The sequence below is a fragment of the Neovison vison genome, chromosome 7 (assembly GCF_020171115.1).
Source record: "Neovison vison isolate M4711 chromosome 7, ASM_NN_V1, whole genome shotgun sequence".
In the NCBI taxonomy this organism is placed as follows: Eukaryota; Metazoa; Chordata; class Mammalia; order Carnivora; family Mustelidae; genus Neogale; species Neogale vison.
The window spans coordinates 57,583,903-57,608,829 of record NC_058097.1 but is presented as its reverse complement, the minus strand read 5'-3'; the positions used below and the strand labels follow the sequence as shown (position 1 = coordinate 57,608,829).

The 24,927-nt window shown below is 52.1% G+C and overlaps 1 protein-coding gene across 1 annotated transcript; it reads left to right on the top strand.

Annotated features, from left to right (window-relative positions):
- Positions 1–372: 372 nt before the first annotated feature.
- ZSCAN1 (zinc finger and SCAN domain containing 1) lies at positions 373–19,831 on the top strand. The gene is made up of 8 exons (XM_044260123.1): positions 373–458; positions 1,273–1,366; positions 1,704–3,753; positions 11,877–12,032; positions 12,208–12,320; positions 18,425–18,536; positions 18,750–18,824; positions 19,020–19,831. The coding sequence occupies exons 3-8, from the start codon at positions 3,384–3,386 to the stop codon at positions 19,829–19,831; spliced, it is 1,638 nt and encodes a 545-aa protein (XP_044116058.1). The 5' UTR covers positions 373–458; positions 1,273–1,366; positions 1,704–3,383.
- The last annotated feature ends 5,096 nt before the right edge of the window (positions 19,832–24,927 follow it).

The window sequence follows — 24,927 nt, the reverse complement described above, 5'->3', positions numbered from 1 at the left end:
ATTTAAAAAATAAAAATATGTTAGCATGCTCAATGTGAGACGCTCCTACAGTGAAGCGAACAAACGAACGCCACGTTGTTTAATTGGCATTTCTGGCTTCCGCCCATTCTCCTACCCAACCCTCTCCCCCGCAACCTCACCGCATCGCGGCTTGCCCCGTTGCCATGGCGACCGAACCCGTCCAGGGTAACTCTGGGGCGCTGCGGGGGTGAAGAAAACTCCGAGCGGCTTCCGATTGGCTAGGGCAGCCTCGCGCGTTACCACCCTGTCCTCCGCCAGGGAGTCCCGCGGCACGCGACGCTCGGGGACGACTCTGCGCGCCTCTCCGGGCCAATGGCGGCCGCCCGCGGCGCGCGTGGTTCTGGGAGTTGTAGTCCGCGAGTCGGCAGCTGGGCTGTCCCTCAAGCCGAAGCGCCGCCATAACGGAGCGGCCCTGGCCAGAGCGGAGCCCGGGCGCGGTGAGTCCGCCGCGGCCCGTCCGGCCGTGCCGCCGCTTGTCCCTCGTCCGTCAGTACGCCCGCCGAGCTGGCCGGCCGCGGGGCGGACCGAGGGCGCCGGAGTCAGCGGGCGCTGGCTGGGATCGCGTTAGAGGAAGCGCGGGTGGAGACGAATCCGGCCTCGGGCGGGAGGCGCACGTAGCCCGAGGCTGGCGGCGGGGCCGAGCCGGGTCAGGGAAGCCGTCGCGGGGCCGCGAGGTCCCTGGGGATGATGGAGACGGGCGAGCCTCGCACGCCAGGCGGGGGGGCCGAGGTGGAGGTGGGCAGGGGGCCGCGGCGCGCCGTTCCGCCCAGCCCCGGCCTCGGCGGCATCTCCCTTCCCCATCAGCCGGGGCAGACAGTCCCTCCACCCTCGTTTGTCCACTCCAGACCCCTCTCGGCCCAGCCCAAGCTCCCCCTCCCCCCACCAGCCAGCAGCCCAGAACCTGACAGTGCCCGTGTCAGGTAAGCCCGGCCTGTCCACGTAGCTTTGAGCCCTGCAGGTGACACTCTGAGACCCGCTAGCATCAATCTTCGTCACCCCCAGAGCGGATCTCCAGGACCCCAAGACGCCACTCCCCAGGTAGACCTCAAGCCCATCCTCATCAGCCTAGGACCCCTACATCTTCCAGGCCCCCTCCTCAGCCTGGGTTCCCCAATATGGTCCCACATGAGGACATCATCCCCCCTCCAACATGGGCCCCAGACACCCGCCCATAGGCCTCATGTGCTTTCCACTAGGAGCCCCACTTGACCCCCTCTAGAGCCTCCATCAACTCAGCTTCTCCCCACATAGACTTCATCCCGGGACCCTGGAGGGTACTGAGGAGCTGCGATTCTCCACCCTGGAATCTGCCTGGGGCGCACTTCCCGGATCGCCGGAGAGAAGGGTAAGGTCTGATATCCCAGAGCTGAAGGACTGCTTGAACCTGTGAGGCTACGAAACGGGGCCCCCCTTTTTTTCCTTTCAAAAATACACATATGAGGGGCGCCTGGGTGGCTCAGTGGGTTAGGCCGCTGCCTTCGGCTGGGGTCATAATCTCGGGGTCATGGGATCGAGTCCCGCATCGGGCTCTCTGCTCAGCAGGGAGCCTGCTTCCCTCTCTCTCTGCCTGCCTCTCCATCTACTTGTGGTTTCTCTCTGTCAAATAAATACATAAAATCTTAAAAAAAAAATACACATATGAAACTACTGCATAAGAGTGTTTTTGCCTGTGGTCTCAGCAGGGGTGACGGAGCTTGTAAATGCCCAGTTGGGCTGCCGGTGGAAGAAGCGGCGGGAAGATCGCTGGCAGGGCACGGCCCTCGTGAGTCGCCCTCCCTGCGTGTGTACATCTCTCCTTCCTGATTATAAAACCCACACACGTGCACATGAAAGTTCTCCAAAGGATCAAGAAGGAAAAAATCACGTGGACTACTCCTCCACTTTCACTTGTCATAAGCATTTCTCATGTCATTAAAAATCCTTCCTAAATGTTTTTGTTCCTTTTTTTTTTCTTCATGATGAAGGTCAAACATGATCAAAATACCATTTGGGGGAGATTAAGAGAAGTATTAAGAATGTAGCATTTGGCTGGCCGCCTTTGGGGCTCTCCCGGCGTCCCTTTTTGGGACCCTCATATGTCATTTGCATCCCACTTTACCCTGTACCTCATACCATCTGTCACGTCTGCCCGCCTTGAGCATGTTATGTTATCGTGCATTTTACAGTCATAAGTTCTCCACGATGTGATGGGAGGGTAGTTGATCTCGCCAGGCTTGACTGTTGGGCACTTCTGTTGTGATTCTTGGTGCCTAAATCTTTGTCCCAATTTCAGATAGATTGCACAGCACGCGAACTTCCAGAATGGTCTTGATATACAAGCTGCCATGGTGCTTTCCAGAAAGGTCGTGCCAGTTTGTACTTTCACTATTGGATCAGCACAGGGTACAAGTGTTTAAAAAAAAAAAAGAAAGAAAAAAATCTCATTTTTATTTTTACAACTTTAACGTTCTCTTCAGTTGGATGTTCACTATAGAAAGCTTGGAAAATGCACAAAATGCTATTTTTTCACTGCCCTTCCCACTTTCCCTCTGTTTTTAGTCTCTTTCCCCCCTTGTCCTCACCGCCGCCTCCTCAGCATTAAGTTAGTGAGAAAGACAGCATAGGCAGGGCAGGAAGCTTCTGTTGTGCTATTATGTAGCATATTTGGCTGTTTCCATTTAAAGGGAATTGAAAGTCCAGTTCCTTATTTCTGGTGCTTAGGAGCCACATATTAGCTGGCAGGTACCAGGCTGGATGGCACAGGAGGAGAGCATTTCCAACCCCGCAGGGAGTTGTGCTGGGCAGTTCTGGCTACTCCACCAGAGCAGGAATCCTGTTCCCCTCGAAGCTCAGCAAACCGTGTGAATGACGAAATGAGTGAAGGAGGCAGACGTATGCTAAGTAAGGAAATGGGATATGTTCATGACGAGGTAAGAGTCATGAAGACAGCACACTAAAGACCAGGAGATGAGGATGATGGCCTGTGCCAGAGCATGGTGACATGCTGCTGTGGTGACAGCTGGGCTGGGATCAACATCAGAGAGGAGTGTGGGTAGGAACAGTGCATACAAAGATCCTGGGGTGACCAGTGCCTTGTCTTCAACCCAGTGTAACCCATGAGTGTCATATGGAAGGAGATTAGGTCAGAATGAGATGGGGAGGGCTCAGATCAGTTCCTTGGGAACTAGAGGTCTGGCAAGGAGATGGGGAGTGAGGGGAGTGCTGAGCAAGGTGGTGGTCACCATCTGATGTGGCCACTTTGCGCCTGCCCCTCTCTGCAGGCCCCTGACTGCTGACTGCATCCACCTGCTGCCACCTGGGTTTGTCTGGAGCTGCTGGGACGGTCCTGGGATCCAGCCTGCTTGCCCTCTGAGGCCGGAGAGATGCTTCCGTTGCCCAAAGCCCTCGCCTCCCCCAGGAATACCCAGATCCCGGCCCCGGGGCAGCAGGATGGGGCTCCTGAGCCACCCATCCCTGGGGATACTGAGGCCTGCCGCCTGCGTTTCCGACAGTTCCAGTACCGTGTGGCAGGCGGGCCACACCATGCACTGGGCCATCTCTGGATGCTGTTGCGCCAGTGGCTGCGGCCTGAGGCACACTCGAAGGAGCAGATCATGGAGCTGCTGGTGCTGGAGCAGTTCCTGGGAGCGCTGCCCAGCAAGATGAGGACCTGGGTGCAGTCTCAGGGCCCCCGCACCTGCAAGGAGGCCGCTACCCTGGTGGAGGACCTCATAGAGATGTCGCAGCAGGAAGGTGAGGGGTCGGGCCTCACCCCGAAGAGCAAGTGGTTGCCGGGGGGAGCAGGTGTCGGGTTTGGGTTCTGGCCAATGTCTCCGTGGGTCAGTGCCCAAGGATCACGCTACTTTTTCCTTTGGGACTCAGAGTGCCTCGTCTACCCAGCACTACTCCCACCCACCCCCCACCTGCTCCTGTCCTGTTCCCTCCCCACCAGCAGCACCCCAGGCCATCCGAGCAAGCCCCTGCCTGTACATGTCCTGCCTGTGCACATTGTCATATCACACACCTGTGTTTTCCTTTGTTTTACATAAATGTCATTGTGCTGCACGCCTCTGTCCGCCTCACTTTTCTCACTCAGTCGGTAGTCGAGGATTTCTCCATCTTACCATGTGTCCATCTGGCCTGTGGCTTTGCACTTGTCTGCCTCTCCCTCAGAAGGACCCCAGGTCTTGACCCACATGAGGTGCTGCGGACCATGCCCCCCCACCCAGGTCCTGTCCAGTCCTCCCCTGCATCCAGTCCATGGGACGCAGACTTGTCCTGGAGGCCCACGGGCTGGTTGTGGAGACTGCCGCCTCGGTCCACAGTTGTCACAGAACGGATGTAGGAGAGAGCACAGCAGAGGGGTCTCAAGTAGCTGGAAGGTCTGCAGATGAATTGACACCTCCTCTCTCCCTGGCCCCCTGCCTGCTGCAGGGGCTTTGTCCGCATGCTTTCTTGCCCCTGTGACCCTGTGGAGAATTGCCATCCTCCCAGGCCCCAGTCCCATGGACTGGGGCTCCCTCTTTCCCAGTAATGTCAACAGAAGTGTAGACCGCATCACATCTGGAGGAAGTCAACCCTCAGGGCCTAGCATGGGGGCTGTGATGAGGATGTCTTCAGGCCTAAGGTTCAGAAAAGCCTTGAAATCTACAGAAAACAGGGTTCCCAGGTCTCCACACTGCCCACAGAGGGCCGGCTGACTCGTTCAGGAAAGTTTCGCGTGTCGCGTTTTGCAGAGGCCAGAGCATAATCCCGGTTGGAAGGCACTGAATGGTGTCATGGAGTCTCGTTTCCAGGTTCCTGTGAAATAATGAAGACGGGCAAGGCAGATCAAGGGGCCCTTGGAACTCACTGTTCCAGGAACGAAGGAGCCAGAAAGCTTTTGTGTCTGGTCCTTGGTGGACCCATGCAACCCCCAGGGCCTCAAGCCTGGAAGGCCCAGGCTGGTGTTAATGCTTTGCTGTCGCCATCTTCAGGTTCCCTATCATTTTCAGCAAGGGAGGGGTCCTACCGAAAGGGAGGTAGTTGAAGTAGCAGGTGGCCGGGCCTGAGGGATATCTGTGTGCAGCTGCCTCAACACTGGGCTTCATTCCTTGGGAAAGGAAGCTCCCGGCAGGTGAGGAACGGGAAGGGGTAGGATGAGATGTGCACTGAGGGGAAGGGAGCCTGGGAGCTCGCTGGGACAGGGCTGCGTGTGGGGCGCAGAAGCCCAGATGGGATCCAGCAGGAGCTCAGCTCTCCTCTTTGCTGCGGCTGGCCCTCTCCAGTCACCGTGGTGGAAGCGCAGGATGAAGACAGACCCAGTATTTCCACTTGAAGTCTCTGATGGCGGGTGTCTGGAAAATAACTGAACCGAACAAACCTCTCCCCATCTTATCCATGGCCTATCCTCCCACCCGCCCATCGGTGAACCTGGATGTGGAGGAGTGTCGTGCCCACTGCAGCCTATTTATAGATCTTGATGCTCTGGGGCCCAAGAGGGAGAGAGAGCCCTGGGAGATAGCGTGTACACCAGGGGCTCAGCCTTTATGGGGGGAGGCTGTCTAGGGGCTCAGAGATATGGTCTTTATTGGCTAATTTAAAGCAGAAGAATGGGAATTAGGATGTGAGTAGGGTGAAGTGGGTCACCCCAACTGAGAGCTTTCTGAAAAAGGGACCTCTGTGAGTGGGGACAGCCCAATTCATTATGTTTGTTTTTTGTTTTGTTTTGTTTTTGCTAGAAGCTGTGTCACACAGCTGCAAATATGTTTATTCCAGATAGAGGTCTTTGAAATGGATGCCTCAGCAATCAAAAGTTCAATGTCAGGCCCAGATCCCTGCTCTCCCCACACCTACCATCCTATCCTCTGTCCACAGCAGCAAAGGGAGTGGTCCTCCCATGCCAGCCCTGCAGGGGGGCTGACCACAGATGCCTATCCTGACTTTGTGCCTCGATCATCTGCCTCCAGGGCCTCGGCCTCACCCCCCCGGAGCCCTGAAGCCTTGAACCTCACTGGATCCAAGGCTAGCCAGCTTATCATCTAGGCCTGGCTTAGACATCCATCCCTCTGTGAGGCTACCACAAAGGACCCCGCTCATTTCTCCAGGGTCCTCACCTCTCTGCAACGTTTATAGGGTTTATCCTTTCCCTGCGTGTCTGTACTCTGTCCTAGTTTATGTGAGCTTCGTGACAGTAAGAGCTCTGCATCCACCTTCAGGTGGGTCCTGGACAGTAAACAGTACGAGACACCTAGTGGGTGCCCAGCCAAGACAGGAAGGGGGGAGGCATGGGTGGACAGAAGTAGCAGGAAGAACCAAGGATGGGCATTTGGCAAGTATCAGGCGCTGCTGGGTATACCGTGCAAAGTAAGGGTCCAACTTTGTTCTTCTGCATGTAGATTACCGGTTGTCCCAGCACCGCTGTTGAAGACTCTTCTTCCCCTACCGAAGGGTTCTGGTACATTTGTGAAAAAAACCAACTGGCTGTAGATATGTGGGCTTAGTTCTGGGCTCTCAATTCCTTTCAGTTCTGTATGTCTGCATTTATGCCAGCACTGTAGCTCTATAGTGAGTTCTGAAATCAGGAGGTATGTGTCTTCCAACTCTGTCCTATTTTAGGACTCTTTTGGCTATTCTGAGTCCCTTGGAATTTCAGATAAATTTTAGAACGAGCTTTTCCATTTCTGCAAAAAGAAGGAAAACAGACTGTTGGGGTTTTGAAAGGGACTGCATCGGACCTATAGATCAGTAAGTAGTGTTGCCATCTTAGCGATATTAAGTATCCCAATCTGTGAATGCAGAATGTGTTTAATAATAATAATAATTGATAATAATCTTATTTATATTTTCTTTAATTCCTTCCAGTAGGAGTTTTCATTTTCAGTGTAGAAGCCTTGTATCTCCCAGGCTAAATTTATTCCTAAGTATTTTATTCTTTTTGATTTTATAAGTAGAATTAATTCTTTTTGTTGCAAATGAAATCTCCGAGTTTCCTTTTTGGGTTGTTCATTAATATTTTATAGAAACAACTAATTTTTATGTGTTGATATTGTATCATGTAACTTTGTCCAATTCACTTATTAGCTCATGCCATCTGTGAATAGAGAGTTTTTCTTCTTCCTCTCCAAAGTATTTATTTTTTGAGATTTTTATTTTTTTTAATATTTATTTATTTAACAGAGAGACAGCAGGAGAGGGAACACAAGCAGGGGGAGTGGGAGATGGAGAAGCAGGCTTCCCACTGAGCAGGGAGCCTGATGTGGGGCTCGATCCCGGATTCTGGGATCATAACCTGAGCTGAAGGCAACACTTAATGACTGAGCCATCCAGGCACCCTAAGAGATTTTATTTTTAAGTAATCTCTACCCACAATGTGGGGCTTGAAGTCACAACCCTGAGATCAAGAGTCACATGCTCGGGCGCCTGGGTGGCTCAGTGGGTTGGGCCACTGCCTTTGGCTCAGGTCATGATCTCGGGGTTCTGGGATCGAGTCCCACGTCGGGCTCTCTGCTCAGCAGGGAGCCTGCTTCCCTCTCTCTCTCTCTGCCTGCCTCTCCATCTACTTGTGATTTCTCTCTGTCAAATAAATAAATAAAATCTTTTATAAATAAATAAATAAATAAAAGAGTCACATGCTCTACTCACCGAGACAACCAGGTACCCCTTCCTGTCCAATTTAGATGACTTCTTCTCCCTCTTTTTCTTGCCTAACTATTCTGGCTAGAACTTCCAGTAGAATGTTGAATAGAAGCGGTAAAAGGAAACATCTTCGCTTTGTTCTTGACTCAGGGGGAAGCTTTCAGTCCCTCATAATTTTGATGTCTTTATCATTAGAGGGCATCGGGTTACATCAAATGCTTTTTCTGTGTCCCTGAGATGACCACGTGGTCTATCAATATGGCATATCACATCACTTGACCCTGATGTATTGAGCCATGTAACAGTTTGACTACAGTGTGTCTCCATGTGGGCCTCTTTGATTTCATCCTATTTGGTTTTTTTTTTTTAAAGATTTTATTTATTTATTTGTCAGAGAGAGAGGGAGAGAGAGCGAGCACAGGCAGACAGAGAGGCAGGCAGAGGCAGAGGCAGAGGGAGAAGCAGGCTCCCTGCCGAGCAAGGAGCCCGATGTGGGACTCGATCCCAGAATCCCGAGATCATGACCCGAGCCGAAGGCAGCGGCTTAACCCACTGAGCCACCCAGGCGCCCTGATTTCATCCTATTTGGAATCTGTTCAGCTTCTTTGCAGATTCAAGTATTTCATCTATTGGAATTAAATGGAAATTTAAATGGAAATTTCCAGCCATTGTTTTTTTTCAAACATTTTGTTTCTCTGTCTTCTCCTTCTGGGATTGCTGTTAGGTATCTGTCTGTGTTTTATGGTGTCCCACAAGTCCCTTAGGGCCTGTTCATTTTCTTCTGCTCCTCAGAGTGTATAATTTTAATTGACCTATCTTCAAGTTTACTGATCCTTTTCTTTGCCAGCTTAAATCTGAAGTCCCCCAACAAATTTCTCATTGTAGTTACTGTACTCTGCTCCACAAAATTTCTATTTGGCTCCTTTATATAATTTCTCTTTGGTTCCTTTATATAATTTCTCCTTATTGATATCCTTTATTTGTTGAGAACATCATTCTCCTGATTTTTTTAAGATTTTATTTATTTATTTGACAGACAGAGATCACAAGTAGAGAGGCAGACAGAGAGAGAGAGGGGAAAACAGGCTCCCTGCTGAGCAGAGAGCCCGATGTGGGGCTCGATCCCAGGACCCCGAGACCATGACCCGAGCCAAAGGCAAAGGCTTAACCCACTGAGTCACCAGGCGCCCCATTCTCCTGATTTTTGATAGCTCTTTCCTCATGCTTCTTTTAGCTCTTTTTTAAAAATTTTTAAAAAGATTTTATTTATTTGTCTGAGAGAGAGAGAGCGAGAGCGAGCACAGGCAGACAGAGTGGCAGGCAGAGACAGAGAGAGAAGCAGGCTCTCTGCTGAGCAAGGAGCCCAATGTGGGACTCTATCCCAGGATGCTAGGATCATGATCTGAGCTGAAGGCAGCAGCTTAACCAACTGAGCCACCCAGGCATCCCTTCTTTTAGCTCTTTAAGGGTATTTAAGACAGTTGATTTAAAATCTTTGTCTAGTAAATCCAATGTCTGAGCTTCTTCAGGGACAGTTTCTGTTAATTTCTTTTTATTCCTGTGAATGAGAGATACTTTCTTAGGTCTTTGCATGCCCCTCAATTTGTTGTTGGGAATCAGGCACTTTTAGTATTTGATAATATAATGTGATAACTCTGTGTTTCACTAATTTAGTGTTGGGCCAGAGACATGATAGAAATTTCCTTAAATGCCTAGAGCCAACAAAACAAAACTGCCTCGTTTTTGTAGGTTGGCTCTGAGTTGCGGTACTCCTCCAATGCTTAGCTTCTTGATTTACAACTGTCCTGAGTCTTCCTGGTTACATGGGGCCTAACGGTCAACCAGAGTTGAAAGCCTGGGATCTTCTCGTTTCCTACCATGTGTTTAGTACTGATCATATGCATGGCCTGCTAGACTCTCTGGTAAAGCCCTTATTCCCACATGTACCTCCTTCTCCATCCTCTTCCTTCCTAGGCTTTTTGGTATCTCTGCTGCTGGTTGCATCTTTTACCCCTGCTATAGGTGGCTGTGGCTAGTATATGCCTTTAATGCTTTTGACATATGCTTCTCAGGAGGCCACTGAGGGTTCTGAGAGGGCATAACAAAGGCAAAATCCCTGAACTAATCCTTCAGGGAGTCCCCAGACAGGTCACCAGACGAACATACAAATGCAATTCTTTGGGAACAAGATCTGTCCTGTTCCCTGTAGCTTCAGCAAGCCACACCAATAACACAGACTGCTGTCTGCACAGCCCTTCCTAGCGGCAGAATGGGGTTGGTAGGCAGGTAAGTAAAAAATGCCCCCATACCTCCTAGTTGAAATTTGATAGCTTTTTTCTTCATTAAGCATTCCCTTATCCTTGGTTGGTTTTATTTGTTTGTTTGTTTGTTTTTGTTTCTGTTTTTTTTTTAAGATTTTATTTATTTGCCAGAGAGAGAGAGAGAGAGAGAGAGCGAGAACAGGCAGGCCGAGTGGCAGCAGAGGCAGAGGGAGAAGAAGTCTCCCCACCGAGCAAGGAGCCTGATGTGGGACTTGATCCCAGGACGCTGGGATCATGACCTGAGCCAAAGGCAGCCGCCCAACCAACTGAGCCACCCAGGCATCCCTGTTTCTGTTTTTCTTTAACCAGAGTCAGGTTCCCAAAAAGTTAACTCTGAAAGTTTTTGCTGGCTTAATTGTTGCCTCAGTGTAGGGACTGATTTCAGGAGCTCCCTATTCTGCCATTTTTGGCAACGTTGCCTTCCTGTTTGATTTTTTTTTTTAAGATTTTATTTATTTATTTGACAGAGAGAGAGATCACAAGTAGGCAGAGAGGCAGGCAGAGAGAGAGGAGGAAGCAGGCTTCCCGCTGAGCAGAAAGCCAAATAATTATTGAAATACAATTCCCATACTCTTTAATTCACCTGTTTAAAAATATACAACTCAGTGATTTTTAGTATATTCACAGAGTTGTGCAACCATCAGCACCATCTAATTCCAGAACATTTCATTCACCCCATAAGGAAACCTCCCACCATTAGCCGTCACTCCCCATTCTCCTCTTCCTCCAGCCCCTGGCAATCACTAATCTACTTTTTGTCTTTATGGATTTGCCTGTTCTGCACATTTCATATAAATGAAATCATATAATATATGGCCTTTTGCATCTGGCTTCTTTCCCTTAGGGTTCATCCATGCTGTGAAGTGTATCAGTATTTCCTTCTTTTTAAGGCTCAGTAATATTCCATTGTTCGGACATACACAGTTCGTTTCTTCTTTTGTCATTCGATGGACATTTGGGCCGTTTCCACTTTCTGCCTATGATGAACAATGCTGCTATGAAAAGTCACAATATTTGTGTGGACATGTTTTCATTTCTCCTGGGAACACACCCAAGGAGGAGAAGTTTAGGGGCATTTGGTAACCCTATGTATCATTTTTGAGGAACTGCCAAATTGCCTTCCAAAGCAACTGTTTGCTTTTTATATGACACATTTTCAGCCTGCAGAACCGTATGAGAAGTATTATCATGGACACCCATGTAACTGTCGCGAAGCCATCTCAGAGCCTAACCTGAAAGGCAGGTTAAGTTGTTGTTTAAAGAAATGACACGACTGTGGGGCTCACTGGGTCCACAGTGCAGGTCTGCTCCACATTCCTCTTTGCCCGCGCACCCTGGTGGGCCCAAGGGGGGCAAGGCCTTGAGTTCCTCATTGCATGTGCATGTTTGTACTTTTTCCTCTTATTTGTATCCAACAGTGTATAGCGCTGTTTCCCATGTCCTAACCCTATAAATGGTGTCCTTCTGTCACTGTCATCCCGCCCCGGCTTTTTCCTCCTACAACGTGTTCTGCGGCATACCCGTGGGGCCCTGCTTCAACTGTCTTTGCTACCTGACTGCATTCCACCTGAGGAGGGTTCCAGGTGAGGGATCCAGGCTTTCCATGTTAGTCAGAGCTGCAGGCAATGTCCTCAAGGGCCTCTCAGGGGCACACATGGGCATGGAGCGTTGGGTGAGAAGACCTGTCCTCAGCTTCCTCTCCTGTCACCATGGTCTCATGACTGGCAGCCATGGAAAGGTCTGGAGCAGGGGGGTAGGGCTGCATTTAGAAGCTCGTTGGAAGGATAAAGGCATACTATTGCTCTTGCCTTGCCCTCACTGGGGTGGGGGGGTCTTCAGAGATGCTCCTGGGATTGGATACCCTCCCTGTGCAGGAAATCTGGGGATTTAGGGGCTCTGGGTTACACCGGTCTCTCACCATCCTTTTCTCTCGTCCAGTTCTGGTATCTCTCACCGAACACCAGGACAAGAGCAACAGGGAGGAGGAAGATGGGATGAGTCCGAAGTCCTGGAAAGACCCATCCCAGGTGAGCCCAGGGCCCTGGCTCCATGCTCCTACATTCCTGGGGCACCTTGTGCACAGTGCTGTGACAGGTTGAAGGACATCCCATCCAAGTTCTGTGTGAGGCTGTCCTGACACTCCCGGAAGGCTGAACCCCACATTCTCACCAGCCCCACAAATCCCAAAGCTTGCTGCAGCTCCGTGCAGTTCCCGCGGTCGTGCTCTCCTGAAGACTGTTTTCACCCCCTGTACCCAGTCCTTTACTAGGCACCAGCCAGCTGCTGGGGTCCCTGTCCTCGTGTATAATCCACAGCCACATGCTGGGCAAACAGAAAGATTTCTGGGACTGCCACCCCAAGTGCTGCCACATGGGAGCTTGGGTGCCCTGGCCCAGATGCCATCCATAGTGTTAGTATCCGTAGTAGTCTCATACCTGGGAAGGCTGTGGATTCTTGGAGGGGCTGGGAAAGACTCTACAAGGGCAACCCTGACAGCAAGATCTATTCTTGCAAAGCCCCAAGTGAGAAGGGACCATGTGCATGACAGGGACCAAGGGAAACTTGGTGTGGCTGGAGCTCACGGAGTGATGGGGACAGGCCCCCAGCAGGGACTGGAGTGATTAAAACAGACCATGCAGATGTGTTAACAGGTAAAACACAAAGGAAACAAAAACCAAACCACATTCCCTTCCCTCTGGCATCAGATTCACAGCACCTTGCTCTCACCTCCTGTCACCTCTGTGACCTCACCCTTCTTCAGACCACAAGCTCCTCTGGCTCCCAGCAGCAGATTATGCTGCTCTGTCAAATATTAACCATCAGTGCTAAGGCCCTATCAGGACCTTCATCCCCTGCTTGAGATATCCTACTTCTCCCTCATACGGGGCCGTGTGGCTTCCCTCAGTCATGACCAATACGACCACCTTCCCTTCCAAGCACCCCCTCATGCCAACACCATTCACAAGCAACTGCAAAGCATCTTTGGCTTCCTTTTGTTTTCTATGTCCATGATCAGAGAGAAAAAGGACAGGAGTCATCTTCTTCCCTTTTAAAAATGGGACTGTTACAAGGAGCACATGGAAAGAGCCATCAGGGAAATGCAAATTAAAACCACGATGAGATATCATTACACACCTACTGGAAATGCTAAAAGTAGAAAGAGGGACAACAGCAAGTGCTGGCAAGGGAGTGCAAAAACGGACTGTTTCATTGCCGGTAGGAATGCAAAGTGGCAAAACCAACCTGGAAAACGGTTTGGTTGATTCTTACAAAATGAAGTACATGACATATGACCCAGCAATCCCACTCCTGGGGCTGGGTGTTTACCCAGATGAAACAAAACCTTGTGCTCCCCCAAAAACCTGCACACAAACATTCACACCAGCTTTGTTTGTAATAGCCCCAAACTGGAAACCCCCACGTGTGTGTGCGATTGAATGAACAATCCTTTATCCCACACACCAGGGAATACTGCCCAGAAAAATCATGGAAGAAACTCTTGATTCATACACAACTTGGATGGATCTGAGGGGCACTCTGCTGTCACAACAGTTAATCTCAAAAGGTACATCGTAGGAAATCCCATTTATAGGACATTCTTGAAAAGACAAAATGATAGCCACAGAGAACAGGCAGGAATTCCGGGTGGAGGGAAAATAAGACTATACAAGGGTAGCACAAGGAAGTTTGCTCTGGGTGGTAGAACCATTCTGGTCCTGACTGTGGTGGTAGTTTCATGAATCTATATATGTGTTAAAATTAACAGACCTGTACGTGCATTACACACCCACAGTCAAGTTTATATAATTAAGTAAAATTAAGAAAAATTAAGTTCAATTAAGAAACCACTAAAAAACTATAGTATTTCCCATCAAGTCAAAGTTCAGTCCCTTTTGTGTTCCCAGAGACCACCCCCTCTTATGATGCAGGGGTCTAGTATTATTTTGAGGTTTTCTGATTTGCATGGCTCTTTTTTGAAGGACCCGCTAGTCTGTATCTTTTTTCTTCTCTGGCTACTATGTTCTGCCTAGAGACCATTTTCCTTCTTTTTTTTTTCTAAGATTTTTTTTTTTTAATTTATTTGACAGACAGAGATCACAAGTAGGCAGAGAAGCAGGCAGAGAGAGAGGGAGGAGGAAGCAGGCTCCCTGCCGAGCAGAGAGCCCGATGTGGGGCTCGATCCCAGGACACTGGGATCATGACCTGAGCTGAAGGCAGAGGCCTGAACCCACTGAGCCACCCAGGCGCCCCACCATTTTCCTTCTTTAGTTAATTACTAACAACAGAAAAAAGACATCTAAACAAAAACATGAGACAAAAGACTAGTAATGCACCCACTGCTCTGTGGAAGAGCTCAGCCCACCAAAGAAACACCTGCGTACCTTTGTAGCCGTCAGCCGCAGACCATCCCCGTCCTTGAATTCACCTGTGTAAATTTCTCTCTTACCTGCTATGGCTGGGGCGGAAGAGGAGTTATTCTTAGTTGTCTTCTTTTAGGTGGACAGGACGAAATATCTTTTTGTAAAACTCTTTAGTGTGGACAACTTCAAACAAACACCATGTGGTAGGCTGAATTAGGCATCCACCCACCCTCTTTGCCCCACCAAATGTCCGCATCCTCATCCCCTAGAACCTGGGAGTGTCACCCTCGGTGGCAAAAGGGACTTTTTGTGGGTGTGATTAAAGGAGGAGCATGAAAAAGGAGATTGCCCTGGATCCAGTCTGACTGGATTCTAACTATAATCACAAGTGTCTTTATACGAGGGAGGTAGAGGGAGGTTTAACGACAGAGACAGGACAGTGACCCGAGCACAGAGGTAGAAAAGGCACAAGGCAAGGAAAGTGGGTGTGTCTAGAAGCTGAGACTAGGCCAGGAAACAGACTGTCGCCGGGTGCCTTCAGAGGAAATGAACCTTGGCAGACAAACTTTAGCTCGGGGAAACGGATTTCCAACTTCTGGCCTTCAGAGCTGTAAGAGAAATTTGTGTTGTTTTCAGTCACTAAGCTTGTCATGGTTTGTTACAGCAGCCACAGGAAACTACTACGCACTACATACACCAAAGTGGAGAGAGTGGGGTGATCGAGTAATGGACCCGGGGTTGTAATGGGACTTTTGTGGGCCCTAAGAATTTTTGTCCGATAAGAATCATATCAAGATTATATGCATGAGCTTCCCCGAAATAGTAAAAGTTATATTTTATGACCATGTGGTATAAAGAATATATTCTAGGCTGGACTAGTCACTATATTCACCGTTCTTCCTGAGTGATTAGAAAAGACATTAAACATTATTGAAAGAAACCCCTTTCTCCAAAAAGTTTCATGGGCCCTGGGCTCTGTTTCTGGCACGTGATGGAGATGTCAACCCCAGATGGGCCATGAGTGCCTGACGCATAGCGAGAATCCATTCTGGATTCTCCCCTCGGTAATCACACACACGCTCACACCCCATCTCCATGTACTACAAGTAGGGCCTGGGCTTTAAGTACTCCCCCCCCAAACTGTACCTATAATATTTTTAATTTTTTATTGAGATATAATTGATTATGTGAACTGATATTATGTCAGTATCAGGTGTACAACATAATGATTCAATATACGTATATATTGTAAAACGATCAACTACAATAAGTCTAGTTAACATCCATTGCCACAAGTTAAAGATATTTTTTCTTGTGATGAGTTGCTCTCTTGGCAACTTCTGCATATACAATACAGTATTATCTACTGTAGCCCCTATGCTGCACATTACAGGCCCAGGACTTGTTTTACAACTGGAAGTTTGTACCTTTTGACCTCCTTCATCTATTTTTTTTTTTTAAGATTTTATTTATTTATTTGACAGAGAGAGATCACAGGTAGGCAGAGAGGCAGGTAGAGAGGAGGAGGAGGAGGAAGCAGGCTCCCTGCTGAGCAGAGAGCCCGATGCGGGACTCGATCCCAGGACCCCGAGATCATGACCTGAGCCGAAGGCAGCGGCTTAACCCACTGAGCCACCCAGGCGCCCCTCCTTCATCTATTATATCCCCCACACACACCCACATGCCCCTGGCAAAGCATCCAGACTCTTCTATTTTTAGATATAAACTCAGATCCACTGCCTCAACGAAAACCATTAGCAACAATCCCTCAACAGCAGTAAAGGGCAGTCATATTTGGCATTGTCCTTATTTTTTCTCTCTTTACTGGTTAGACGACAGATGTGGGTCCCCACATCCCACTCATTGCCCCACACTGTCCACGGAATAATCAGAGCCCTGGTCAGCAGGACTCTGGCGACTTTTTTTGTGTTTGGAGCTATAGAGAAGGCTCAGAGATGTCCTAGTTTCTGTGCCTGGCCCAAGTGTGTTTGTCGCTATTTTCAGATGTCTCTGGATGGTGGCCCACGCCTCCAAGTCAGGGGAACTAACATGCCCTAACATGCCCCCACCTCACGAACACATACACACACAGGTCCTGGGCCTTCTCTCTCAATCCCTTACCATCCATGGTCATGGTCTCGGACCACAATGGTCAGGTACCAGGAAGAGGGAGAGGGACTCCTGCCTTCCTCCTTACAGATGGAAGCCCCTCTGGTGACTATTATAGAATTCAACCAATGTTTGTCTTACAATGGAAACTAGTATTTAGTAAGAAAAAGAAAATCAATAATTCAGCCAATCACACCATCCACATATTCCCAGCTTGAAAGTGAAGAACCTCATACCTTAATTCTCTCCCACCACACCCCATCACCAGTCCTCCCTCCATCAGTCCCTAGTGCCCAGCAGTCCCAGCCTGTGCCTTTGGGGGGGCCCTTTATCCCCACACCTGTATCCCTGGTGAGTAAGAGCTGCAGAAAGCAGAGACCAACCCAAGACAGGCCTTTCTGACAAGAGCTTGACCTCCTGGTTGATTCTCATCACTTCTTGTTTTCCCAGCACACTTTCTCAAATATCATCCATTTGCCAAGCCCTTGCCAGGTGCCTGGCTCTAATCATGCTGTGCAGATATGCCCTTTCAGGTCCAGAGAGGGAAAGCCCCTTGCCCAGGGCCACCCAGCAAGTAGGGCTAGCTGGGATGCAAACCAAGGCCATACATTTCAGATCCTCACTCTTTAGTGGCAAGCTCTGAGAGACTCCACTTTGCGTGGGATGTGTGCCTGTTGGTGGGATGGGTGACAGGAAAGCTTTGGTGACACGTGAGACGTGGAGCCCCACTGCTGCTCATCACCTCTGGGGGACTTGTTCTCAGGCACAGTGCAGCTGGGAGGCACAGGTCAGAATCCCACAGGTGATACTGACCTCAGGTGATATTGACCTGACATAGGGCCTGGGACTCCGTTTAATGGCATGTCGCTGCTGTGAAATCCTCAGTGGTTTTCGAGTGAGAGTGTACAAGTCTGGGTTTTCCACAGAAACAAAGCCAGTAGGACTTATATAGACATAAAGAGAGATGTATTAAAAGGAACTAGCTCACACAACCATGGAGGCCAAGGAGTCCCTGATGTGCTGTCTGTAAGCTGGAGACCCCAGAAAGTCATCTCCAGTGCAGGGGAACTCCATCTCAGGCCCAAAAGTCTAGACCAGAGGAGTCTCAGTCTGAGCCCAAAGCCCAAGAATCAAGGAGGGGTCCAATGTGAGGGCTGAAGGCGGCTATCCCAGCTCAAGCAGAGAGCACAACTGCACCCTTCTGGCTTTGTGCTCACCATGGGCCCTCAACGGATTAGGTGAGGCCCACCCACACCAGTGAGGATGATGTTTACTCACTCAGCCAGTACAAAAGCTAATCTTCCCTGGAGACAGCCCCTGCTCCAAATCCCAGAAATGATACTTTACCAGCTATTGGGCCATCCATTAGCTCAGTCACATTGACTCCTAGAACTAACCATCGCAAAGGGGCCTTGAGTTTTCTTTCTGCACAGGGTGCCCCTCGATTTATATCTCCAGTCCTAGTAACAGCCCTCTGCCAATGCACCTTTAGGGTACGAAAATTAAAGACAAAATGGAGACCAGACCTGAACATCCCTGAACAGACAAAACCACTTACCACATAAGTGAGACTTCGTTTGGTGTGTTCTGCCAAACAAGCAAAACATAACCTGGGTCACCTCAGTAAAGAAACTTAAGTCTTCTTCCTAAATGCAGTGTAAGCTAATCACTCTGAGCTAGCCCCTGCTGTCTGGAAACCCCCTTTTAAATAACCACCCCCAAGAAAGTTAAACGACCTTCTCATTTTCACTGTATAAGCCCTCAGGCTTGGCATCAGTCCTGGATTTGAAAGCTCCCAGTTCGTAGGCTACTCTTATTTGCACAATAAACTCTTACTAAATACTGTTTATCGGTTTGGTGGCTTTTTTTTTTTTTTTGCACCTTTTTGGAGGGGTGGGGAGGAGTGGTGGCTTTAGTTTTATATTCCTTGATTTTTGAAGGGAGGCAATGCTGTCCCTCTGCTGTGGTGGCTCAGCGTGGGGTAGTCGCTGAGCAGGACTGTGTTTGCCATTCCAGGCATCGGAGCTGGGGCTCCCCCAGGAGGGCGAGTGGCTGCAGCCTTCCCAGCCCCAGCGGAGTCCCCACGCCAGGGCGGGGGCCGAGGCATCCTGCACCCTGGGCTCACTCGGTGAGTGTTTGGGTTCTACGGCAATCCTGAGGGCTGGGAATGGATTTAAGGTCCGGTGAGGGTTAGACTTTGCTGATGGCAGTGTTGGGGGGTTTTGGTGCCGAACGCTATACTTTCCCCCAGAAACTGCACACCAGGACTGGGGACTGACTGGTAGTGCGCCCCCTCCTCCCTCCCGCAACAGCCACTCAATCGTTTCCACCCCCTGACCAGGGCTTCAGCCTCCTAGCATGCAGACAGACAGACCGAAAATGCTGCAGCAGGAGGTCCCCTCAGCCGCCCACCCAGGTGAGGACAAAGGGGCCCAGGGCCGAGGGATCTGCCCCCTCATCCCTTTATCTTAGGAAAGGATTGAGGGCACTAAGGCCCTACCAAGTAGAGTCTGCAGTCCTTGGGAGGTGGGGAACAGGAAGATGCCCAGGGTGTGGCCTCCAGCCCCTGCCCCTTCACTAACAATTAACCCTTTCCCCTCACCCTCCCCAGGCCCAGGCTGCTCGCCTCTGAAGCCTAGTATCTGGGATGAACCTCCCTGCTGGCCGGCTGGGGACGGAGCCCTGAGGAACAGACACTCCCTCCCCAAGCAGACCCAGGACGCTGCCCAGGCAGAAGGGAGTGCCTGGAAGGCAGAGGCCGCCCCCAGGGACACAGTGCTTCAGGGCACTGGAGGCCTAGGGCCTGCTCCCGAGGGGCCCCCACAGCCGAGCCCTCAGCCTGGCCGGGTTGCAGACCCCACCCTCCCCAGTGCTCAGAGTGGCAGTCCCCAAAAGGGTCTTGGGGACAGCGATGCCAGCAGCACCCACCTGCCCTTACTCAAAGACCCAAAAGCCTCCCCTGAAGAGGCGGGGCAACCGCTGGCTGCTGCCCCCTCCTCGGGGAGCTCAGCGGTGCCCCAAGTTCCCCCAGGGGCGCGGCCCTTCACATGTGCCGAGTGCGGGGAGGTTTTCATCTGGGTCACCCACTTCATTGAGCACCAGAAACGCCACCTGGATGAGGGGCCCTTCTCGTGCCCCGACTGCGGCAAGGCCTTTCTGCACGCCTCGGTGCTGGAGGAGCATCGGAAGATCCATCTGCTGCAGCCGCCGCGCAAGAGGCCCCGGCGGGCCAGGGGCGAGGGGCCCGGGGAGGCCCGCCGGTTGGAGGCAGCAGGCCGAGGCCCCCGCGCCCGAAACGCGAATGGAGGCCGGCGCCGGGAGTCCTCCAGCCGCGAGCGGCCCTTCGAGTGCGGCGTCTGCGGGAAGGCCTTCCCCTGGATGGTCCACCTCCTCGACCACCAGAAACTGCACGCCACGCAGTGAGCGGACGCGGGGCCCCGGGTGACGGCGACCCCCCGCGGACTCGTCCTGCCGGTGACCCGGGACCCGCCACCCCCGCCGCGTCCCCTCCCCCCGCCCAGAGACGCCACCCTCGGCGGGCTCGTCCTACGGGGCGACTCGAGACCCGCTGTCCCCTCCACCGAGTCCCCCGGGTGACAGCCCACCTCGGCAGACTTGTCCTGCAGGGGATGCGGCAGCTGCCACCCCCGCCGCCGCGTCCCCCAGGAGATAGCGACCCCCGGCAGACTCGTCCTGCGGGGCGACCCGGGACCTGCCATCCCCCGCCGCCACGTCCCCCCGGCGATAGCGACTCCCGGCAGACTCGTCCTGCGGGGCGATCCGGGACCTGCCGCGTCTCCCGGGCGTCGCCGCGCCTGGCCCTTACCCCGGGTGACAGCGACCCTCGGCAGACTCGTCTTGCGGGGCGGTCCGGGACCCGCCGTCCTCGCCGCCACGTCTCCTGGGTGTCGCCCCGCCTGCCGCTTACCCTGGGTGACACCGACCCACGGCAGACTCCCACTGCGGGGCTGAGGGGGCCCTCCGCGTTTCCCTCGTGTCTCCGCGCCTGCCGCGTCCCCCGACTGACAGCGAACACCGAAGGGCCCGTCCTGCGGAACGACCGGGACCCGCCACCCCCGCCGCCGCGTTCCCCGGGCGACAGCGACCCCTGGCGGACTCGTCCTGCAGGCGACCCGGACCCGCCGCGTCTCCGGGCGTCGCCGCACCCACCCCTTACCCCGGGTGACCGCGACCTCCAAAGGGCTCGTCCTGCGGGGCGACCCGCAACCCGCCGCGTCTCCCGCGTGTCGCCGTGCCTGCCGCGTCCCCCGAGTGACAGCGACCCTCAAAGGGCTCGTCCTGGGGACCACCCGGGACCCGCCACCCCCGCCGCCGCGTTCCGCGGGTGACAGAGACCCCCGAAGGGCTCGTCCTGCGGACGACCCGGGATGCTCCGCGTCTCCCGCGTGTCTCCGCGCCTGCCGCGTCCCCCGACTGACAGCGAACCCCGAAGGGCCCGTCCTGCGGAACGACCGGGACCCGCCACCCCCGCCGCCGCGTTCCCCGGGCGACAGCGACCCCTGGCGGACTCGTCCTGCAGGCGACCCGGGCCCGGCCGCGTCTCCCGGGTGCCGCTGCGCCTGGCGCTTTCCCCGGGTGATAGCAAACCCCGAAGGGCTCCTCTTGGGGGACGACCCGGGCCCCGACGCGTCTCCCGGGTGTCGCCGCGCCTGGCGCTTACCCCGGGTGACAGTGACCCCCGAAGGGCTCGTCCTGCGGAACGACTCAGGACCCACCGTCCCCGCCGCCGCGTTCCCCGGGCGACAGCGACCCCTGGCGGACTCGTCCTGTAGGCGACCCGGACCCTCCACGTTTCCGAGTGTCGCCGCGCCTGCCGCGTTCCTTGGGTGACAGCGACCCCCAGCGCCGTGCGCAGCTCGGCCGTCGGCCGTCTGTGTTCCGCAGGCTACAGCGGAGGAGCTTGGCCAGCACCACCAGCCCCAACAACCTTTCCCGGGGGCGCCAGGTCGGCCTCTGCGCCCTTAACCTGGCGGCCCTCCTGCGCTCCGCGGAAGGAGGCGGGCTGCCCGCCCAGCCCCTGGGAGCCTGGCACACACATGGGGTTCTTTTACGTGGAACTGTCCTCTTTTCTTTCTTCTCATTTTGGTCCCCGCCCCCCATTCCTTTTTCACTCCTTTTTTAGGCTAAAGTACACACAACGTAAAACTTGCCATTTTAACTACTTAAAATGCACAATTCGGTGGCATTAAGTACAGCACCATGTATTCTGCAGTATTTTCATCACTCCCAAAATGGGTCCCCCACACCCATCAGCAGCCACTCCCTATCTCCCCGCTCCGCCCCTGACACCTACCAATCTGCTTTCCGGACGGCTTTCAGGCAGGGTTTTTAGGTATAACCAAATTTGACCACCACATGACTTCGTTTGATTCACAGAATGACTTTTTTTTTTTTTCTTTTTTAAAGATAAATGCCAACATTTTTCAAATCATAGATGCCACAGAAATCTGGCTTTATGGTTGCCCCGGATTTCCCAAGAGCAGGCATGCAGTCTCCCAAGCACCTCAGTTTACCCCACCACTTCTGGGGATAGCCTGCGTGCACCTGGATTCAGCTTTTCACCCATCCCCAACTCTCCATTACTGGGTACCACTTGCCCCCAGGTGAATGAAAGCCTTGCAAATTTTTCTTTTTTTGTTTTTGTTTTTTGGAACTGTACTTGGAAATAGTGTTGGATTGACTCTGACCACATGTAAGCAGAGATCATCTCCTTTAAATCACATATAAGTCGCCTTTCAACTGGAAAAAGCCTTTGGATCTGCCCCACCCAGCCCATTGCTGCTTCTCCTACCAAACTGCCTCCTGCATCCCACCTGCCGCCTCTGTACCCTAGCACCTTCCAGGGCCATGCAGATCCTTCCGCTGCCTTCGCACCCTTCGCCGTCCTTGCCTTCTTGGAACTCTCACTCGCTGGGCCTCCAGATCTTGCTCGTGGCTCGCTCCAGCATCCTGGCTTATCCTCGAAGTCCTCCCTGGGGGCTTCTGGCCCTACTCCATGCCTTAATTTCTTGTGGGCTCCAGCTCTCTTTTAAGCACCTTCTTTCTTATCCTGCTGAGGCAGTTTCTTCTTTGGAGCTCAGGGGGAAAGGGTTGGAGTCTTGGCCCCACAGTTGGCCCCTGATCCTTCAGGTACAGCACACATGATGGACAGGCTTAAGATGACAGGATATGTGGACAAAGAAATCCCAGTGTCCCGCCTTGTTGGGGGCCAGAGATTCATTCCAATGCAGCTTTCATTCCAAGCCCCCTAAGCCAGAGGCACATTCACAGCTCTCTGGGTTGGAGCAGAACTGTATGAGAGAGTGGGAGCCACTGCCCACTAGATGTCAGTCAGACCCCTCACTGCCATGGGCCCCAACCATCCTCATGCTAACAGCTCTGAAGATGGGGTTCTAGGAAGATGACTGCCAGGGCATCCCACAGACCAACTGCCCTCCAGAGACACCTGCCTGGTGTCCCTCTGCCTTTCAACTGAGCTTGTCGAAAGACAAGCCTGATCGAAAGAAAACCAACTGCTTCCCCTAGGCCATCCCTCCACCCTCCAAGGCCTAAGGATCGCCCTGTTCTCTTTTCTCCTCTGCACTTAACTGCCCCAGCCTCCCTTTCTTCTGTCTTCTTTTCTGCATCTTTGGATGTCTGCAGCTGACTCTAAGCAAACTCTGCCTCCAGCCCATTCCCCTCAATCCCATCCAATACCAGCAGCCGGCAGGACCCCTCTGAAATAGACACACTGAGATGACATAAAGCCCAGCTGACCAGTTCCCTCAAATCCCTTCCTGCTTCAGTAGCCCCCAGCAGTGGGGCGTTATAGGCTGGCCTCCTGCACCCACACCCACTCTGTTCCCATCTGTCTCCACAGCGAATGCCATGCTGGGCCTCCTCACCTCGAGGGCTGCCTGCTCTGCCCAGAACAGTCTTCACTGCAGCACTGTACTAGTGCCCGGTACAGAGCAGCCCTCTGAGAGTGAGAATGGGCGAATGGTCATCAGAGGAGGAAGTGGGCTATAGCCACTGCCAAGACCCCACTGCAGGGCCACAGTGATCAGCCAAGGAAGCCTTACTTGGACCTCTGAGGAAATGGGGTGACAGCACCATGGAAGGTCACCATCAACGCTCTCTGTCTTGGCTGACACAGGCATGGATGTGGCCCAGGATCCTGGGCCTAGAGAGTCACTCCTCAGAATCCCGATTGACCAAAGCAGCCAAATTGAGTTAATTACTCAGCCTGCCTAGTCCCAAGATGCTGCTTAAGCTGTAGTGAGATAGAGTACCAGCCCCCTCTTCTCTTTTTGCTCACTCCATGCATGCTTGGCTCACCCTGTGCCTTCGTCTGCCAGTGTCCCCTGCAAGATGCCAACAGCTTCCCATTGGGACACCTCCCAGCCTCCTTGTCTGTCCTCCAGCACTTTGTCACAGAGCATCTGCTGGGCCAGGTACTGGGTGCAGTCCAAGTCCTCATCATCTCATGCTCCAGAACCAGAGGCAAACAGACCACCCTCCTCCCTACCACAGCCAGGGCCTCTGGGAGCAGAGACCTGGGTACTGCTGGGTTTTGAGTCTCCCAAAATGATTTTTTTAAAAGGATGAAATATATACACAAGGCACACTGTAATATATTTAAATGTATATATTGAACAACTTAACAAAAAGAGTGTAATGAAGTCGTGCTATCCGTGACTTGATTATAGAATTCCTTGAAACCTACACTGATTCCTGATGCAACTGCTCCTGGTGCAATCCTGTCACAGCCAGGTGGTGACCGCTGTGGTTTGAGGAAGCTGACATTGGCATGAGTGGGCCCTAGCCACTGGCTACAACATGGTCTGGAGGGGTGAAGGCCACACAGAGCTAGCCTTCAGATCATCTTCTTTAATTGACAGTGGTTTTGAACTCTTTGAATTTCCTGTGAATCGAGATTTCACACACAAATCTGAATCTTTGGCTTCTTTTGAGAAGTACAGCCCTAGTGCACCAGGCTTACCTGTCCGCATGGACTTGGTCGAGACCATCAGCTCCCATCCGTTTACAGCCCAGCCCCTGCAGGCATTGGAGTTTGTGAAAGCTGGTTGGAAAAAAACAACAATTAGGAGGCTAGAGGAAAATAACAGAGGGGCAAGCCCCAAGGGAGCTGGCCAGGGCAACCTGGCTCAATATTAGGGTTGGGGTATGTCCCCATGAGCACGCAAGTCTGTGTGGCACCTTCAAGAGCTTGTTACAGGACTCCGCCCAGACCTGAGGAAAAGATTTCATCATAAATGTGTACATGCCTTCTGATACAGTTAAGGGAAAGTAAGGGGAAGTGTACACATTTCGTGGAAGAAACTAAAAGTAAACAATTATCTTTTCACATTTTGGTTTGCAGGTGAGAGAACTGATAATTGACATTTTATGTATATTTTAAAGACTTCATACTGTGGTATAGAGAAGGTGGGCTTTCCGTATGACAATCACAAATGTGAGCCTTTATAGTCTATGAATGTACAAGACACTTTAAAGAA